This window comes from Fundulus heteroclitus, chromosome 12, assembly GCF_011125445.2.
Source record: "Fundulus heteroclitus isolate FHET01 chromosome 12, MU-UCD_Fhet_4.1, whole genome shotgun sequence".
Taxonomy (NCBI): domain Eukaryota; kingdom Metazoa; phylum Chordata; class Actinopteri; order Cyprinodontiformes; family Fundulidae; genus Fundulus; species Fundulus heteroclitus.
The window spans coordinates 48,209,459-48,228,763 of NC_046372.1; the positions used below are offsets into that span (position 1 = coordinate 48,209,459).

Consider the following 19,305-nt stretch of genomic DNA (forward strand, 5'->3'; position numbering starts at 1 on the left):
CTTCCTAAGTCCATCACAGCTGTCTGCTGGTTCTCTTTTTTTCTTTTTTGGTAGCTAAACCCGCATGAATAGATTATATAAAGCGGATTTCACGTGTGATCAAATGAACACTGAATAAAGGCACAGCCAAAATTATCAGATTTAATAAGATTTTAATTCAACCAAGAACCTTATCGAGATATTAACCGTATTAAGAAAACGAGATATGTCTCTTTTAAAAATAGAACAACGTATTAGGAGTTTAAAAAAAATAAATTTCATTTTACTAGAATGTGATGTTTAAAATATTTAGACTTCACAAAGCTGGAGGTTAAAACTTTTATTGATTTCAAAAATACAATACAAAATTCTACAAATTCCGAAGGGGATAACTCGTTTGGCACAACGAGTTTATACAACGCGTCTCACCCATTGACAGCTGGAGCTCGGCACCAGCACCTCGCAAACCCAGCGGGGATAAGCCTGTTAGAAAATGGATGGATGGATGGATGGATGGACAGATGGTCTGGGCTATTTATTTTTTTCTTGCCATCAAGATCTCTGCCAGCTGGCGCCAGAAAATGCTATTATTGGGCTTTCTTCATCTGGAAACAAATGCATACAAACATCTTACGAGCGCAGCCATGATGAACTGATGAACGCGCACAGCTGACAATACAGCGATCTGATTGGCTGAGCAGCAAAAATCGAATCACGTGACCTCTTGGACCGGAGCGCCACAGTTTAGATTTTTTATCGGCTATAACTTATTAATGTGCAAGCGAAAACGTGGGAACATTGGTGTTTTGAGATCACTGCTATGTGTAGCAACTTATCCTGGTGGAAGAAAGTTGCCCCCTGACAGTTCATACGAAACTTCTTAAGGAAGCGTCCTACAGATTCTGGCCCACGGCCTAAGAGGCAGCCATCCATGGCAGCATGACATTTACCAGTCCTCATATTACACTATATCGATCTGAAATTGATGATAAACCAGTTTTCTATGGGTATCTGGGGCTTTTTTAAATAGTTTTCATCTGCAGCTGAATCTAAAGCATGTCAGATGGTTTTCTATTATGTCTCAATTTAGTCTCAAGAAAACTGCTGAACAAACATGAACGATTCAGTCTAAAGATGAAAGTATCTAATAATATTACCCTTATCACATAGAGCCAACACACACCATAGCATTGTCTTTGTTTAGGTCTTGCTTGTGTCCTGCCTTGCTTGATCATTGTACAGGAGTGGATGGAAAGGCTTGGTTCCGTCAACACTTTGAAGCAGCGTTCTGTTAGAAGACAGCACATCTTAAATCATTCACCCTTCTGGACCGTGAGCGCAATGTTGTTCATGTTTCCCTTCCTGTGTGCCTTCAGAGATGGAAGCAATTGTCCAGGCTGCAGCGCAGTCTCCTACTCTTCGTGCTCGTACTGCTTTTTATTTGTGGAATGGCGTCCTATCCCACTGTAGCCAAACACCTCAGAAGTAAGCTTTCCTCTGTGATTACGTAACATGGTGGTGGGGGAGCTGTTATTGGTGGATGTTTATTGACTAATGAGCGAGTCTTATGTACCTGGACACATTTGGTTTGTTCTCTCATAAGCCGGACAGTGAATGTTGTTTTCTTTGTTTCAGGCCTTACAGAGGGAGAGCAGGACACTGGGAGAAGCGTCCGTCTGATGCCCCTCAATCCTCATGTGCTGCCTGAGCCCGTGCAGCAGGGCCAGCAGCCGCTGCCTGAGCAGCTCTCTCAGGTTGGACATCTGGCCTGGAATCACAGCTCCCCGCACATGGCACCATGTCGGGAGACTTTGAGTCCAAAGAAAATCCCAGAATTTCATGGGAGATCTTTATTTATGTGAATTCCACTTTTCCCTTGATATCTGTATTTATGAAGGCAGAAAAGTAATTATGGAGTAAAATGAAAACCAATTTTTCACTTGGTAGCCAGCTATCACACATACGACAAAGGGCTTAGGGTTCAGCAGAGTGCTTTTGTAAGTTATTTAAAAGTATTACCCATTGTTTCTAGAACAACAAATATTTTTTGCAAAACAATGAATCTCATGTATTCCACATCTTAAGAGTTTTCTTTTTAAAGAAGTTTGAGTTAAACTGGACACCAAAGTATGTCTTATAAAGAAACCTGCAAACAGTAAAACCCTGTGCTCACTTGCATAATGAACATGTTCATTTTTATTTCTTGTATCTGTCACAGACATCTCCGTTGAAGTACCGGCTTATTGGGTGGAAACAAAAATGAGGTCATTGTCTGTCGATCCACAATGGCCCATGTCTGGATCTCAGTGCATAAAACCTAGATTTTTATCCACCCCCTTGTAGTACAGTTGTTAACAAGCCATTTAAATGACAAAGCAGTATATGATAAATGAACAGACTATATAATTATGTCATCTATGTTTGCTAAAGCCGTAGTATATACAGCAAATAGCTCCAGTATGAGCATGCAGGAGTTGAAGCTATAGTCTGGATTTGTCTGCTTTTCTTTAACAGGTTTCTAAAGTAGAGATGTGATTTGCTGATAGCTGTTGGTTTTGTCTTCATTTAAGAGGAAATTATCCAATAAGAGGGGACCTCCTGTCCTTCAGAGCCGTCTTCAGAAGAAAGGAAACATTTCTAATATAATTTCTGAAGACAAGACAGCTGAGCTGAGGAAGGAAGGAGAGAGGGACAGCGTCAACAGGTAAGAGTTAACTGTGCCGTTAGCCCTACAGCCTCTCTGCCGCTCATACAGTCTAAGGGTCACACCACATTGGCCCAATGGACCCTTTGATAATATGCAAACATCAGATTTTATTCATTATGTTTAAACAGAAGTTAGTTCAGAAATGAATGTTTCTTTTTTTCATTTATGCTGACTTTCAGCTGGCGTGGGGCTGTGATCGACACTGATCAGGCCACAGAAGGCGCAAAGGATGGGAAAAACAAGCAGGACTTGCCTGACAATCAAGTCAAACATTCAAAAGATTTAGGTAGGTGTAGGTTTGCTGCATGGTTTCTATCTAAACATTTCTTACAAACCGTACACCATGTGTTGCATTTTTCATCATATATGTCGGTCTTGTTCTAGACATTTAAAAAAAGTAATAAAAAAATGTCTATAGTGTAATAAAAAATGTTACTGAATCGTTCTGTGAATTAGTCAACTCCAATGACCTGTGGGCTGTGTTCCAGAACCAAGCCGGTTAGAGGCAGTGCAGGAAGCCTTCAGACATGCCTGGAAGGGTTATAAAGATTATGCCTGGGGCCACGACGAGCTCAGGCCCATCTCCAGGTCCTACAGCGAGTGGTTCGGTCTCGGTCTCACACTGATTGATGCTCTGGATACCATGTGGATCCTCGGGCTCAAGCAAGGTATGCTGATGTTTACGCTAACTGCTGCACCAAAACATCCATCTGTTAATGTGTTTTGAGCTTCTGTTTTTGAACGCTTGGAAAATGCAGAGAATAAACTATAGGAAAAATGTCAGAGGGAATGACATTCATCAAACCCTTTCAAACAACTTTTGTAAACTTTCAGAGTTTGAAGAAGCCAGGACATGGGTTGCCACAGAGCTCACCTTCAACAAAAATGTTGACGTTAATCTGTTTGAAAGTACCATCCGCATCCTGGGAGGCCTGCTGAGCACCTACCATCTGACCGGAGACAGCCTCTTCCTGGACAAAGCTGTGAGTCCCCATATCTAGAAGTCACAGCGCTGCAGGTGGCATCGATCTGTCCATAGGGATGGGAATCGAAAACCAGTTCCTGTTCAGAACCGGTTCCGTGTGTTCCAATTCCATGGCACCGTTTGGCAGCTTGCTTAACGATTCTCTTATCGATTCCAGGCAGCACCAGAGCTGGGCAGCACGACTTACGTCACCTTTTTTTAGGCAAGTTACGCACACGAGATTCAGTAAGCAAGTACGACGTGACCCGGGGTCCGTTCTTCGTACGTCGCTAACTCCGTTAGCTGGATTTGATTGTTGACGATTTGGCATGATCTTGGATCGTTTGGTTCTTCGAAAGACTTCCTGCACTTGTTGTCATAGCAACATGTGCGCCATCTTAAACCTGCTCGAGAGCAGGCTTATTTCATGTAAACAGTATTAGATCGCAGCTTTAGAAGCGGAGGAGATAGGGAAGTCTGTCGTATCCATGTCCATTTTTACGACAGCAACCTGTTGCGGAAGGTGCAAGAATAATTTTAGAGCTTTTCGAATGAATTGCGTATTGCGCAATAGACAGGATCCTTTAGCGCAGCACGATGGTGTAATTGTAGAGAGATTTTTCTTGGTGGCTGTTATAAACAAACACATAATTTAACAGTGGCTTTTAAAGAGGAAAAAGTGGTGTTAGAGCCATAAATAGAAAATATTTAAGTTATTTGTATGATGGTTTGCTTTTTATTTTTATCATATTCGGTAAGATTTGTTAGGGCCACTTTATTTTGAAGTTTAGTTTTACTTTGAAAGGTTTGCTTCCTGTCGAGCCGTATATTGTATTAGAAAAAAACTATGGATGGATTATCTAGACACGGAGCAATACAGTTTTACCGTGTAAACTGTGTATGACTTAGAAAAGGAAGAACTTCATTTTTTATAGATAAATAATTTTTTTGTTAAAAATCCCAGTTTGCACGTGTTCTTTACTTCCAGTGTCTAAGGAATGACACCGAAATTTGGATCTCTTGACATAACAAGTGCCTTTTTAAAATAAAGTATAAAAATTAAAGGCTACAATTTTGTAGAATATTCTTGTATTTCACTTTTACTTGTTCCCATGTTCTAAGCTCCCGTGGAGGCTCTGACATAAAAGAACAAAGTAAATATCAAATTATTAAAATGCAAAAATTAATACTGTAGAAAGTGATAGAAACATCTACCATGGACAGTATTTATGCATTAATTTGTCTGTTACTTATTGCCAGCCCTTTCTTCTGGCTTAAGCAGACCTTGAGGTGTTCACTGTCGTTTTAATTAATGACTCAAATTCGGCATAACCTTCCATTGAAAGCTCGTGTTCTGTTTGAGAGAAAAACTGTGGGCGTTCTTTGTCCATGCTGAACAGCCAATAGCAGCGCTGCTGATCAATGTTTCTACTATCGATACATTTCCCCTTTTAAACAAACGCATGAACGCGCAGTTGTCTCAGATAACTCAATCCAGCCATATTAATCATAAACAACAGGTGTGTTCGAAGAACCCAATTAGCCGGATCATGATTAGCCGGATGAAATCATTTTGGATGTGTCATTTGATCTCGGATGTTTTAAGCAACGTACGAAGAACGGACCCCAGGCGTACTTGTCTAGAAAAGCAAAACAAACAAAACGGCGCCCCATCGGGTAAAGTGATCAAAAGTCCGGTCAACAAGGAAAAATCAATGGATCATTAGCTATACCTAAAACTAATATGTTCGTGGTGATTTAATGAATTTAGCGTTAATCAATAAGAAAATAAAAGCATAAATTGTCGTCTCGATCACTGTGTATGGGGGCGGCCATTATTGCCCGACATCCCAGAGGGGGAGTGGTGGCCTAGTGGTTAGAGCAGCGCGCTTGTGCTCTGAGAAGGATGCAAGTACCCAGTTCGATCCCAACTGACTGCCACTCTGGGTCCCTGAGCAAGACCTTAACCCCTGATTGCTCCCCAGGCGCCGCACAGTGGTAGCCCACTGCTCCCCAAGGGGATGGGTTAAGATGCAGAAGGAAAATTCTCCATTGTGAGATCAATAAAGTTCTATTATTATTATTATTATTATTATTATTATTATTATTATTATTATTATTATTATTATTATTATTATTATCACATCCTGTGACGTAATGTAAGGCACTGTGCTCTACAACAACAATTGTTTCGGATTTCGAGAGAACTTGACCGTTGAAATTGACAAGAGCTATTGTTGAAGCAGCAATGCCCATGTGCATGGCCGTTGGATGTTCCAATACATCGGGTAAAAGTGGAAAAAACATTATCATTATCATTTTTCACCTTTCCGATTCATGGTCCACCACAGGCTCTTTTGTTGGATTGCCAACTTGCCACCGAACTTCTGGCCAGAGAGAAAAAAACGTAGCCAACATTTCTAAGAAGAATGTCTTCAAGATGACATGAGAGTGAGACTTTTCGGAAGGTTTTTCAATTTCGCACAACACCAGAACACTTGTTTATACCGACCAGAGTGATATGACACATAGAATGCTCACTGTTGCGAAGCCCACTTATTTTATGCAACTTTGGTCTAATTTTATCTAAAGTCACTTGTAAATTTCATGAGTTGTGGGTTGCAGTTTGGGCTCTAAACTAAGTGACGCTGAAATATCCCTCCGCCTCATAACGCGCTGCAGCTCATCCTGACAGGAGCAGAGAGTAAACTCAGAGCCGGTCTGGCCATATTTTCTGCAGTTTACGGTTGCAATAACTGATAACTGCTGAACGTAGATTAGGCGGTGCAGATCACCATTTTGAGCAGAGATTGGTTCTAATATAAGATGAGTTTTAGACTCATCTTATAACATTGCAGAACCAAACCTATAAACTGTACTTTAATGTTTCTTTGTTGTCTTTTTATGTCTCTAAAATATTAAATGAATATTACTTTAAATTTAAATGCTTAATACCATGTAAATTTTTTTAAGAGGTTAAAAAAATTTCCCCAAATTGGAATCGATAAGAGAATCGATAAGGAATCGAATCGTTTCACAGAATCTATAAGGAAATTGGAATCGTGAAAATCTTATCAATTCCCAACCCTATCTGTCCATTGCTTCAACTTTCAGATCAAAGTATTCCCAACCACTGGTTTCAGCATCTCATTAAAACAGTGAGCAAAGTGTTGTATTTCTCAGTTTACTGAAATTGGAGGTGACGTTGAGAAAGATCTTCTGACTAGCATTTGGAAAGAAGCTGGTTGATAACTACACCGTTATCCACAGCTATAAAAAGTAGAAATGCATATGGCCTATTCCAGGTATTAGAATAGGCCATATAGAACTTGTATCCCGTTATTTTGTGGTACTTATTGTAATGTTAACAAAATCCATAAAATACCATTAAACAGTCTTGTCAGATTTAACAGTGGTTATTATTCTATCACTATCCTCAGTCTGAAGCTTCAACAACACATACTGCTCTAAAAATAATGCCCAGTCCGGCCGCTTCAACACACCGGTTGCATGAAGTTGTGCACCTGGTTCTACCAAACACTACGTGGTAATGCCAGCATTCAGTCACGTTCATCTGGAGAACAATCCTGAATTGTATTTAATTACTCTCAGCAGGTGGGTGGGCATCAGATGCCACTGCAATATGCTGCATTTTGATGAGTCATTCAGGGATGGTGATCAGTTCCACAGGAGAATATGTGAAGTGCCAAAATACTGTTCATGAAAGCTACATACAGCTGCAGTAGTTTAGTGAAAAGCTGGGATCTGGCCTGATATGCATCTTTGGTTTGCACTAGCTACACTGCCCTGCAAAAGTATTCACCCCCACTGGGATTTTGCATGTTTTGTTGCCTCCTGTGATGTGAAAAATTCCTTTGTTGTTCAAATGATTCTCCATGTGTAGCCATTAGATGAACTTTTTTGCACAGAAATGATTTGCTCAGGCAGCTTTACACCTGCAAGGTCAAATTAACTGACTAGGTATTTGTAACTTATCCATTAGAGACTGTTTTGCATTTCAAAGGCAGTACACTCCCTTGGGCTCCGTATACGCTCATCCTTTCAACCATTCGTTCTTCAAGAACTTTGTCTGGATGTTTTGCTTCTGCTGTGTGGAAGACTAAATGGCAGATAGCCAAAGTTCTGTCTAGTTAGAAGCAGACGATTCAGACAGGAGGAACTGTTTATCCTACTCTCCACAGACCAATAAAGTGCTGTCATGGCGATCTTCATCGATTTCCTTTCTTCAACTGGAGCTACAGAGTTATTTAAGAATTTTTCCATCAACACCTCCCAGCCTGGAATTAAAATGGATTGTTTGAGAGTTTGCACCAATTCCTCTTCAGAACATATCAACATCTTTGAAGATGGATGTTTTTTTGTTGTTGTTTTTTTTATCGTGCAGCAAACGGCAGATGTGAGGAAATAACAGAAGAGTTCAGCATGCATATCTGTCCACCCCCCTACAGTCAGTACTTTGTAGAGCCATCTTTTGCAGCCAGTGGCTTTGGATCCGTCTCTCTGAGCTTGCCACATCTGGCCTCTGGGATCTTTGCCCATTCCTCAAGGCTGAACTGCTGCAGCTCCTTGGATGGTTTTCGCTTGTGAACAGCGATCTTTAACTAGCCACAGATTCTCAGCTGGCTCGAGGTCTGGACTTTGACCAGGCCAATCCAATGCATTGTTCCTCCGTAAACCACCATCACCATCCATCTTTCCCTCCACTCGGACCAGTCTCTGGTCCACTCAGACCAGAGACTGCTCTGCTGCTGAAAAACATCCCCGCAGCATGATGCTGCCACCACCTTGCTGAACTGTGGGGATGGTGTTCTTAGGGTGGAGGGATGTGTTGGGTTTGGGCCAGACACAGTATTTTCTTTGGTTACATTCTAGTCTCATCTGCCCAGAGAACCTTCCTCCATACATCTGGAGGGGTGAAAACTTTTGCAGGGCACTGCACATCACATTGGTCTTTTCTGTCACAGTGGATACAAAAATGACAGAGAATGAAGCTTACTGGGTGCCTCTGGTACTAGGGCTGGACGGTAATTCAATAAAAATATATATTGATGATGGGGAAAAAAAACTGTCAATAAAAAGCTTAATCGAATAAGTTTTTCTTCCTTTTGCATTCATGACATACTCCCAGTCAAACGCTCACAAACACAGACCCAGTAACACACCATCACCAAGCTCCACCCCCTTCAAAGAGTTTAGAGAGCACATGTTAGTTTTTTTTGTTTGTTTTTTTAACTTGCAGTTTTGGTAAAACGTTTGTTGATTAAAGGGTTTAGTTTGAACTCGGTGTTTGTGTGTTGCTTATCTGTTTTGAATTTGTTGATGACTATCGATCAATATGATTTATATTTTGTCGATTATATACTTTTTTTTTTTTTTTTTTATATATCGTCCAGCCCTACCTGGTCGTCAATTGTCCTTCATTGTTTAATTGTACCTTTACGTAGCTTCATAATTTTAGGTGTCTTGCGCCCAGCTGCATGTAACAGCTTCTGTTCTTCTACAGAAAGACATTGGCTCCAGACTGATGCCAGCCTTTAACACACAGTCCAAGATTCCCTACTCCGATGTAAACATTGGTAAAGGCACGGCCCACCCCCCCCGCTGGACCTCTGACAGCACTGTAGCTGAAGTTACAAGCATTCAGCTGGAGTTCAGAGAACTCAGTCGGCTCACCCAGGAACCTCAGTACCAGGTAACTAAACGCACCTCTATAACTAAGCTAAGCACATTGTGCTCTCCTGATATTTACCAAAACAGCAGCAGATTCCACCTTTAAGTTTTATAAACATGAAATTCTAAAATGTTAACCCAAACTTCTAAGTAAATGTTATTCGTTGCACCTCTGAACTTTTGTAATTTGCAGCGGGGCGCACGTGCAAATTTATTTGAAAATAGGGGGATTCAAAGGAGTTCTTGCCGAGCAAGTTCTCCTGTACTGACATCAAATGGCACAGACGTTTCAAGCAGCACAACTTTATTAAATGCTATGTTGTTATTGTTCATTCTGTGTCTGAAAACACCATATACACATTATTGGCCTGCTTTGGCCAGGTTTGTGGGTACAAACACGGATTTTGACTTCTGTTTCCACCACTTGCAGCATAAATAAAGTCTAAAGCAACAACCCAAAGTATGTAAAGCCAATTTACATATTTACATCTTGTATTTAGTAAAGCAATTTTTGTTTTTTTTACATTTCTTTTAAAATAGATCCCTATGAGCTGTACAGACAGGCTGTATTACCAGTCTTCACGTCTCTAGCCCTTCATTTATTCCTGTTTAGCTGCCATCAGACCTGCTGATGGCAACGTTAACACGCGTTTTTTGTTGTTGTTGCTTTCTCGCGTGCATATAGTGAATGGCAGGAAAAAAACAGGCAAAAATACATGGATACTTTGAAGCGAGAGGCAGGTCGACTTCACCGTCGGCGTCGCCCGCCCTGCCGCCCCCCCTCCGCCAGTCATCCGCGCAAAACTTGTTCCGGCCGACAACTCACCGCCTCGCCTAAGCAAATTCCTGCGGGGAAACACTGCAGTCGTACCACTCCAGACAACAGCCAGGTAGAACCAACTTAAAGTTATTACAGGAAGCAATAGCAGCATACCACAGAAGAAGTAAAGTGGAAAAACTAGGGCACCCAGTTGGAAAAATAAGTATTTGCCTACTTCTAACCATATATTGAAAACCCAAACACATTTCTGCGTTTGACTTGAAGGAACGCACAATAGCGCCTAAACTTTCAGCTTCTGAATGCAGTCTTTGAATTTGCGAGGCTGTCCTCCCAGGTGGTGTGTTGGTCGGCTCTGTGTGTTGCAATGCATGGTGAACACCCGCCCACCTTAAGCCTCCCCAGCCAATTAGAGTCATGTATGCTTCTATCTCCCCACCCTCCACTTCTCCTGCACAAACAAAGATCTCTTCTGCAGCAGAGTTTGCACTTGAGAAAAGTCTCGCATTATATTGTAAGCAGTGTTGGGTAAGTTACTTTAAAAATGTAATCCGTTACAGTTACAAGTTACTTTGTTTAAAATATAATTGTAGTGTAACTTTTTCGATTACTTTTAAAAAGTAATGTAACTAATAACTTTTGATTACTTTTTGATTACTTTAAGGTTTTAATGAGTATTGACCCATGTTCAACCTTTAATTTTTGAGAACTGAATGTGAACCTTAAAAAAGCGGAATTGGGAATTGACACTTGTATGACTCTATTCCTGTATATCCATCAGTAGTTAAAGGACAAGAGTCAGCAAATGCAAATTCTGCCCTGTAAAACAATGACAGCAACAATTGTTGCTGTATGATCTGAAGCCCCATTTGGAGCTTTTAAACAGGCTTTGAAAAACTTTGAGAATTTGCTGCTGTAATATTATAGATTTTTTAATATAAAAGCTAGCTGATGTGCATAATCAAAAATAACAGAAATACAATTATAGAGCATTCAGTATTGTAAGAAAGCCCACACTGTTTCTGGATAAATACATTATTGTATGAGTTAAGTTCTGTTCCGTTTTCTGCCTTTTTCGTTGTAAAACTGAAATGTCCCATGCTCCTGAATGCACCATAGATTTCCGACGCTCACGAACGCAACACTGTGAACGCTGAGCTGTGTAGACGCGCGTTTGATTTTCCGCTTAAGACAAAGTTTTGCAGTTTCACAACACACGTCGGCTCTCACGGTTTATTGTTGTGTGTGAATAACAAGAGGTGGCTGTCAACAAGCTTAAAAGCTGTCATTTTTGATGCGCTGCTTGAGCTGAAATAAAACCGTGAAACGTCCGCTCGCTTGCTGTTCTTTCAGAAGGCTCCACCAGCACAGGATGGATCATCAGAGTGATAGAGACAAGGAGCCGTAGCGGGAAACGGCGATACAGGGCGCGAAGCAATAAAAATATCATTACATATTTTGCAAAGGTTTTTCTTTATATTTTTAAAAAAATGTAACTAAATTTGTAATTCTTAATATTTTCGGAAGTAATTGTAACTGAATTACATATTTTCTCATTGTAACTGTAAAGAATTACAGTTACTCTTTTTTGTAATTAAATTACGTAACGTCGTTACATGTAATCCGTTACTCCTCAACACTGATTGTAAGTAACATAAAGTAAAGTTGGATTACTCTGCTACTGAAAAAAATAACGCTGTTACTCCCAACACTGGATCTAAGATGTAGGCTTCCATACAGCTGGTCCAATGTATTATTGACAGGAGTTTGAATAAATGGAGCTGGAATACAATAACCCACATAATGTTGCATCCGATTACTTGCAACTATTTTTCTTCACGTGTTCAGTACTTGGACTAATTTATGAACCAACTTGTTTTTATTTCTTCATATGTGAGGATTTCCTTGAGCTGTCGTTTTTGTAGCCCCCCCCCCCCCCACCCCAAAAAAAACCAAAAACATTTACTGAGGAAAACTATTGACATGATCAGTACTTATTTTGCCTGTGGAATATGAGTCAGGCTGTGTTTTGTCTGTGTCTTTACCTCAAATGTTGTTTCTGATTAGTGCCAGCCATGTGGCAGCCAAAGCATAGACTGCCAAGCACTGACGATGGCACCCTGCTGGCATTATTTACTCCAAAACCAGGGGCCTGTTGTGTGGAGCTCGATTAGTAACGTGCCAAGATAACTACATTCCAAAACCCATGCAGAGTTCTGAAAGTGTAACACAAATCGCACGACATAGTCCAGCGTACAGCTGCTTTCCCCTGACCTCCGTCCAGGCCGCAGTAGCTGAAGTCATGAACCAGGTCCACAAGCTGGACGGCAAGCTGGATGGTCTTGTGCCCATGTTCATCAACACAAACAGTGGACAGTTCACCCATCAAGGCATCTACACTTTGGGAGCCAGAGCAGACAGCTACTATGAGTACCTGTTGAAGCAGTGGATCCAGGGGGGCAAGAAGGAGGACCAGTGAGTTACCCTTTTTTTTTTTTGATCTTTAATGTTCTAATGTGAAAAAAAAGCTGTACACATGTTTGTACTCTAAGCTGGAGTATGTCCTGAAAGGAAGTTCACCACAGTAACATGCGGTGACGATAAAGAATCATGTCAGATTGAAAGTCTATTTTTGAAAATACCTTTATATATTACTTGTTCATTGAACCAGGGGAACTCCACATTCTGTTTAAAAATGTTTGTCTGATGGAATTTTCTAGTCTTAAATATTGCTTTTATGTATTTGTTCAGATTTAAGCTTTATATTGTAGGCAGAAAAACATAATTGACAAAATGGTTGGACAGCATGAGTCTGTAATTAATATAATGCTTCACTGTGTGAAAGAAATCTTTTTTGATAATATTCTAGTTTGTTGAATCTGACTGTATGTGTTAATTTGTTATGAGATGAGTTCTCTGTGCGTTCCACCCTTAACAGAGCTGTAGAGCCTTTGGCTAACGGAGAAACGGGACCCAATCAGCTAGTGATGCTGTTCCTGAGTGCTGCTTTGGTCCTTGTGATCCCTAGGTTCTTGGAAGACTATCTGCAGGCCATCGAGGGTGTAAAGAAGAACTTGCTGCAGAAATCTTCACCAAAAGGTCTTGTTTTTGTTGGGGAGGTCTCACATGGACAGTTCAGTCCTAAAATGGTTAGTAACAGTTGAATCTGCTTTTCTTAGTGCTGTGGAGAACCTGCATTACACTGTAGCTGACTACATCCTGTTGTGAAAGACATATTGTGCACTAAGTGAAGTAAGGGGGAAAAAATCTGTCTGTTTTGCTGAGGAGCAATTGAAGTTCCTTTTTTAGGGTTATTTAATTCAAGTAATGTTGAAAGAGGCTTTAAGGGTTAAAAGTTAGAAGTTTAGAGATATTACCCCCAACCCCACCCCCTATCTCCAATGAGTAACCAAAGACGGTTAAATCAAGTTGACTATCAAGATGCAATAGATCCTCGGATGCCTGTAGTATTTCATCATTAATCTAATCTAACATAAGCGGACATCGTTTATCCAAATTTAGTTTTTGAGATTTTAAAGAGCTTCTACTGTTGGAAAGCTTGTCCACTGCCCATCAGTATTTTCTGTCTTCAGTAGGTTATTATAGTGTGACAACATCTAGAAGTAGATGGGTTTTTTTGAGTCTCTTGTTACTTTTACCTGTTCAGGGCCCACTCACTGGAACTGTTTGGGGTTTCCTCTTGTTTAGGATCATCTGGTGTGTTTCCTGCCCGGCACTTTGGCCCTCGGTGCTCATAATGGACTGCCTGCTGATCACATGGATTTGGCCAAAGAGCTGATGCAGACCTGCTACCAGATGTACATCCAAATGGAGACTGGCCTCAGTCCTGAGATTGTTCACTTCAATATGCACCAGGGCAGCACCAGAGACATTGATGTGAAGGTAAATATGTCTCATTACATTCCACCCCCACTTGTGATATTCTCAATTACTGGACAAGGATAAAATATAGCCTAAAATAAGTGCATCGGCTACATCTGAGTAAACCTCCCAAAAAGCCTTGAATGGGTTTAGCTTCATAATCATCTAAAGGCTGCAGCTATTCCTGCTGGTGGTGCATAATTTATTTTTTCTTCCACTAGACTTTCCACTGTAAACAACCAGCATCATTAGCAGTGATCTTTTATGGTTTACCCTTGATGTGGAGATTGTTTAATATCTGTCTACTACACATCTGCAAACCCAGCACTCTTCTCTGTTTGTGTAGGCCATAGTGTAGCATTTCTATATTAAAACTCCCTTTTTTCTTTTCTGAGAAATGTAATTTTCAGTTTACATTACCTGTAGACTATAGCCATCAATGTTAACTGAAATAAGGGCTTGAATGATATCACTGTGTGGTATACCTTTGAGAGTTTCGTTTCATGAATTGAATTACTGAAATAAAATATCATTGTTTTTTTTTTTCAATTTGTAAGCACAATATTCAGTTTTCAGATTGGCCATTTCAGCTGGTGGCACGTTTAAACATTGTGCTATCAACTGTTAGGTGTCAGAAAACCTAAAAGGCAATTGGGGAAGAAAGGAGTAAATCAGATTTAAAACTGAAGGCAAATTACAGTTATGATTACCAATGAAAAATATTCAAGAATTGTTTCTGTTCTCTTTTCATTTGTCTTTGGCTCTAATGATCATGTCCTGTTTTTTTTATGAAAGCCTGCAGACAGACACAACCTTCTTCGACCAGAGACGGTGGAGAGCCTCTTCTATCTGTACAGGTTCACAAAGGATCGCAAATACCAGGACTGGGGCTGGGAGATTCTGCTCAATTTTAACAAATACACCAAGGTTAGTGTGCTGGAAGGAATATCCAACAGGTCTATGCATCATGCAGGGGGGGAAGCTAGCTAGCATCAGACTAAATCATATCTGGCAGGGTGGGCTGTTAAATGCACAGCTATAGTCCTGACTGGAGGAGGTCGTCATGAATCACAACAACGAACAGCACTCAGACACCATCATATCAGCAGAGTGGGAAATGAAACACACAATCAGGAAAAGGGAGAAAAGTGTAACCCTGGAGATCCAATGAGCTGTTATTTCTATAGAACTGCTGTTGTTAAATACCAGCTGTAGCTCTAAATGGGTCTGCTGGAACTTGAAGAGAGAAATATTGAGAATCTTGTGTTGGTAATGAGAAGAAGCTTTATCTTCAACCTATCCTCTCGGCATTTCCATTCTGACTAGTTCATACTCTCAGAACTCCACAGGAATAACGGTAGAAAATAGCTGCTGATGGTGATGCATTTCATGAAAAAGCAAAACGTACCTTTGCAGCTTTCTATTGCTGAAGGCAAGTTTATTTATATAGCACTTTTCAGTAACAAGACGGTTCAAAGTGCTGTACATGAACAGAAATACATTAGACAGAAAAAAATAAGGAATAAGCTAAGTAAATCATTGACTAGACTTATTTCATAAATTAACAAACGTACAGAAAGACTTAATTGTTTCTATAAATAATAAGAAATAAGCCAACTATATTCTTGGGGATTTCTGATCTAAAGTAATTTTATCCAACTTTTCCAAAACTACAACTAGAGTAACTTCTTTTGTTTCATTGTTTCACTGGAAAAAGCTTTATCAATAAAAAAGCTTAATTATTTATATTCATAAAGCTACAGCTTGAGGTCTTTGATCTGACCTTTCTAAACCACAGCTAAAATGGGAGAATTGTTTATATTCATAGTAAAGTTTTAATGAAACGAGCTTCATCACTAAAAATTCAAAGCTTAATTATTTATATTCATAAACCATGAGGTCTCTGATCTGACCTTTCTGACACTACAGCTAACACAGAAAGCAGCAGAGTAAGGGGGAGCACAGTAGTGTGTGTGCGTGTGCGTGTGCGTGTGTTAATCTGTGATCTGGCAGATAGCTCTCGCAGCCAGAGTCTGAAAGTGATGACGTTATCAGACAGTTCCGTAGCTCTTTGTTCAGGTCCCAGAGCATCTTGTTTACGTAACATCCAGGAAAAATCAAGTTTGCCTTTCGAAGTTGACGGGGTGGTCAGATTCTGATAGCAGCATTTGTTTTTGGCAGGCAGACTCTTGTTTTTCTGTCTGCCTTAAAGTCTCACTGGTACATCTCAATGGCGATTCCAAAAAAGCCAAAATTGCGGTCATTCTGCCACGGTCCAGCTTCCAGCTTTCTCCAAGATTGTTTCCATTCTGCCAGCAAGTTCAGAAACCACAGCTGGCTTGCAGTTCTGCTTACACAGCATTTCAGTCTGAGTGCTGGTAGCAGACATATCCCTCACATAATTTATAGTTTGGAAGATATGTAAAAAGAGGCTCCATAAAGGACTGATAAAAGCAGCCAGGAAAACGGGGGATGGAGAGGGGAAGTTCTGTTAGAGTATTATCAGGTGAGACTGACGAAGGGCACAATGAATGCATCATGACATTCTGACCCGTTTTTCACATGGATATCATTGTGGGCTCCATTTCCTCTTGGAAGATGGACTTTCCAGGTTTACAATCAGGGAAATGAACTGGACCGCCCTCTAAAGTCCAAAATCTGTGTTGGAAAGTTTGATATTCATCATCAGCCCAAACTCCGGTTGCCTCACGCATAAAACATGCTGTTAGATCAGGGTTTAAAGTTCTCCGTCACTGCGACGTATTTCCGTCATTTGGAAAATGAGCGCAAATTGTTCCGTCTAGACTTTTTATTTAAGGTTTTAAACTGAAGCTGCCCTCAAACAATGAAATCTGGCAGAGCCGGGACATTAGCCAATCAGAAAGAGAGTAGGACGGGTCTTTGCAAAGCGGACATTGCCAGTCTGAGCTTCATCGGTGTTCAATCATTCTAACTTTTGGAAGAACATGTCAAACTGGCCACAGATGCATGAATGAAAGTAGCGGTGGTCAAAGGTTTTCTTTGGGTTTATGCGAACCAGCAGGTCAGGAAGTTCAGTGGATAGAACATCTGACAACTTCTCTCGGTAAGCGTGTCTGTCGCTGCCTCTGCAGTTAATGAGTTATTTCCACCTGTGGCCATGTCGCCTTTCAGCGTTTATTCACTGGCTTCCAGCAACTTAGCTGATAAACGCGTCGACCGACCAGGGACTTTCTCATTATTTACTGTTATGTTTTTATTTAAAGGGGAAGTCCGGTCAACAAGGAAAAATCAGGGGATCATTAGCTATAACTAAAACTAATACGTTTGTGGTTATTTAATGAATTTAGCTTTAATTATTAAGAAAATAAAAACATAAATTGTCGTCTGGATCACTGTGTATGGGGGCGGCCAATACTGCCCAAATATGGGCAGTAAGGGCCGCCTGACATCACATCCTGTGACGTGGATAAGCGGAGAGCCGACAACATTTCTCCACACTTTCCAAGCAAAGTCAATAGGAGCCGTTCTACACAGCTGCGATAATCAACAATTCTTTCGGATTTCCAGAGGACTTCACCATTGAAATTCGCGGAGAGCTATTGCTGAAGCCACAATGCTCACATGCATGGCAGTTTGATGTTCCAATACATCGGGTAAAAGTGGAATAGTTTTTTCACCTTTCCGATTCATGATCCACCGGGTTCTTTTGTTGGATTACCTACTTGAAGAGAGAAGATTTTCCATCGTGCTTCTGGCCAGAGAGAAACGTCATATGCAGCCAACATTTGGAAGAAGAATTTCTTCAAGATGACATGAGAGCGAGGATTTTTTTCTTTTTCATAATGTAGAATTTGCCGGAACATTTGTGTACCGACCAAAGAGCGGAGGGATACGACACACTTTTGTGTCGTATCTCTCCGCCACAACAGTGAGCATAAGTATGCTCACTGTCGAGGCGGAGAGATACAACACACTTGGAAAGGATGCTCACTGTTGTGAAGCCCACTTATTTTATGCAACTTTGGTCTTATTTTTTCTAAAGTCACTTGTATATTTCATGAGTTGTGGGGTTGCAGTTTTTTTTGGGCTTGTTTCTGAAAGTGAAGTCGATTGTTTGAGGTCTAAACTAAGTGACGCCGAAATATCCCTCCGCCTCATAACGCACTGCAGCTCCTCCTGACAGCAGCAGAGAGAAAACTCAGAAAGAGCTGCTCTGCCTGTATTTTCTGCAGTTTACAGTTGCAATAACTGATGATAACTGCTGAAAGTAGATTAGGCGGTGCAGATCACCATTTTGAGCAAAGATTGGTTCTAAAGATGAGTTTTATACTCATCTTCTAACATTGCAGAACCCAACCCATAAACCATACTTTAATGCTTATTTGTTGTCTTTTTATGTCTCTAATACTAAATGTAAAATTAGTATTACTTTAAATTTAAATACTTAGTATTAAAAGGTATTAAAAGTATTTAAATACTTTTAATACCATGTCTATCTTTGTTTAAGAGGTTAAAAAATATATTTTGGCATGAAAACGGGTATTTATTTAGAAGGGGACAGATAAGACATCGGGACTTACACTGTGCGGTATCGGCTCTACAGCCGATACCGCACAGTGACGTCACAAACTTGGAGGTGGCAGTACTGTTCTTCACCAAGATGGCGGCCCTCATAAAAGGAACTTCAAATGAAAATTACTCTTAATTAAAAAAGCTTATCATTTATTGAACAGGATGTAATAATTTTATATTTAAAGTCAGTGGCGGCTGGCCCATAGGGGGCGCTCGGGCGCTGCCCTCCCTAGATGTGGAGGGGAAAAGTCATAATATATATAGATTTTAAAAGTATTATAAACGTCAATTTTTATGTAATATTATGCGGCTACATGTAATATGAATTATTAAAACACTTCTACAACTAGACTCTAACAATTGTTTCTCATTTAACAGTGCATTTCCACCGACAGAACGTATAATTTCTCTTCATTTACACTTGTGGGGCTGTGACTCAAGGAGCCCTACAAGTGTAGCGAAATAACCAATCATATAATGTTGTGATGGATTATTAATAAATATTTGGCCAATCAGCATCGCCAAAATGACTGGCTGTAGGGCTACTTGAAAAGTAGCCCCATGCCGTAGCGTAGCAACAGTAACATAGGTGACGTCACGTTACATCGCTAGTGGTCAGCCAGGCAGTGACAGTGACAGTGAGGTAGACATGGCGGCGACGATGACAGTTCAAGTTGAAGAGCAGCTTCCACAGAATTCCGTGAGATCTTTATTGAGTTACCCTTTCTCGAGAAGGACTATGGTGGAAAA

The 19,305-nt window shown here is 40.5% G+C and overlaps 1 protein-coding gene across 1 annotated transcript in view; it reads left to right on the forward strand.

Moving 5' to 3' along the window:
* The window catches only part of man1b1b (mannosidase, alpha, class 1B, member 1b), a 31,707-nt gene that overhangs the window by 8,625 nt on the left and 3,777 nt on the right, over positions 1 to 19,305 (forward strand). Inside the window, exons 3-13 of the mRNA XM_036144704.1 lie at positions 1,356 to 1,464; positions 1,615 to 1,733; positions 2,550 to 2,683; positions 2,866 to 2,972; positions 3,175 to 3,354; positions 3,521 to 3,669; positions 9,175 to 9,363; positions 12,404 to 12,594; positions 13,148 to 13,268; positions 13,828 to 14,022; positions 14,797 to 14,928. Of these exons, the coding sequence (XP_036000597.1) occupies positions 1,356 to 1,464; positions 1,615 to 1,733; positions 2,550 to 2,683; positions 2,866 to 2,972; positions 3,175 to 3,354; positions 3,521 to 3,669; positions 9,175 to 9,363; positions 12,404 to 12,594; positions 13,148 to 13,268; positions 13,828 to 14,022; positions 14,797 to 14,928 (1,626 nt within the window). The remainder of the gene's footprint in view (positions 1 to 1,355; positions 1,465 to 1,614; positions 1,734 to 2,549; positions 2,684 to 2,865; positions 2,973 to 3,174; positions 3,355 to 3,520; positions 3,670 to 9,174; positions 9,364 to 12,403; positions 12,595 to 13,147; positions 13,269 to 13,827; positions 14,023 to 14,796; positions 14,929 to 19,305) is intronic.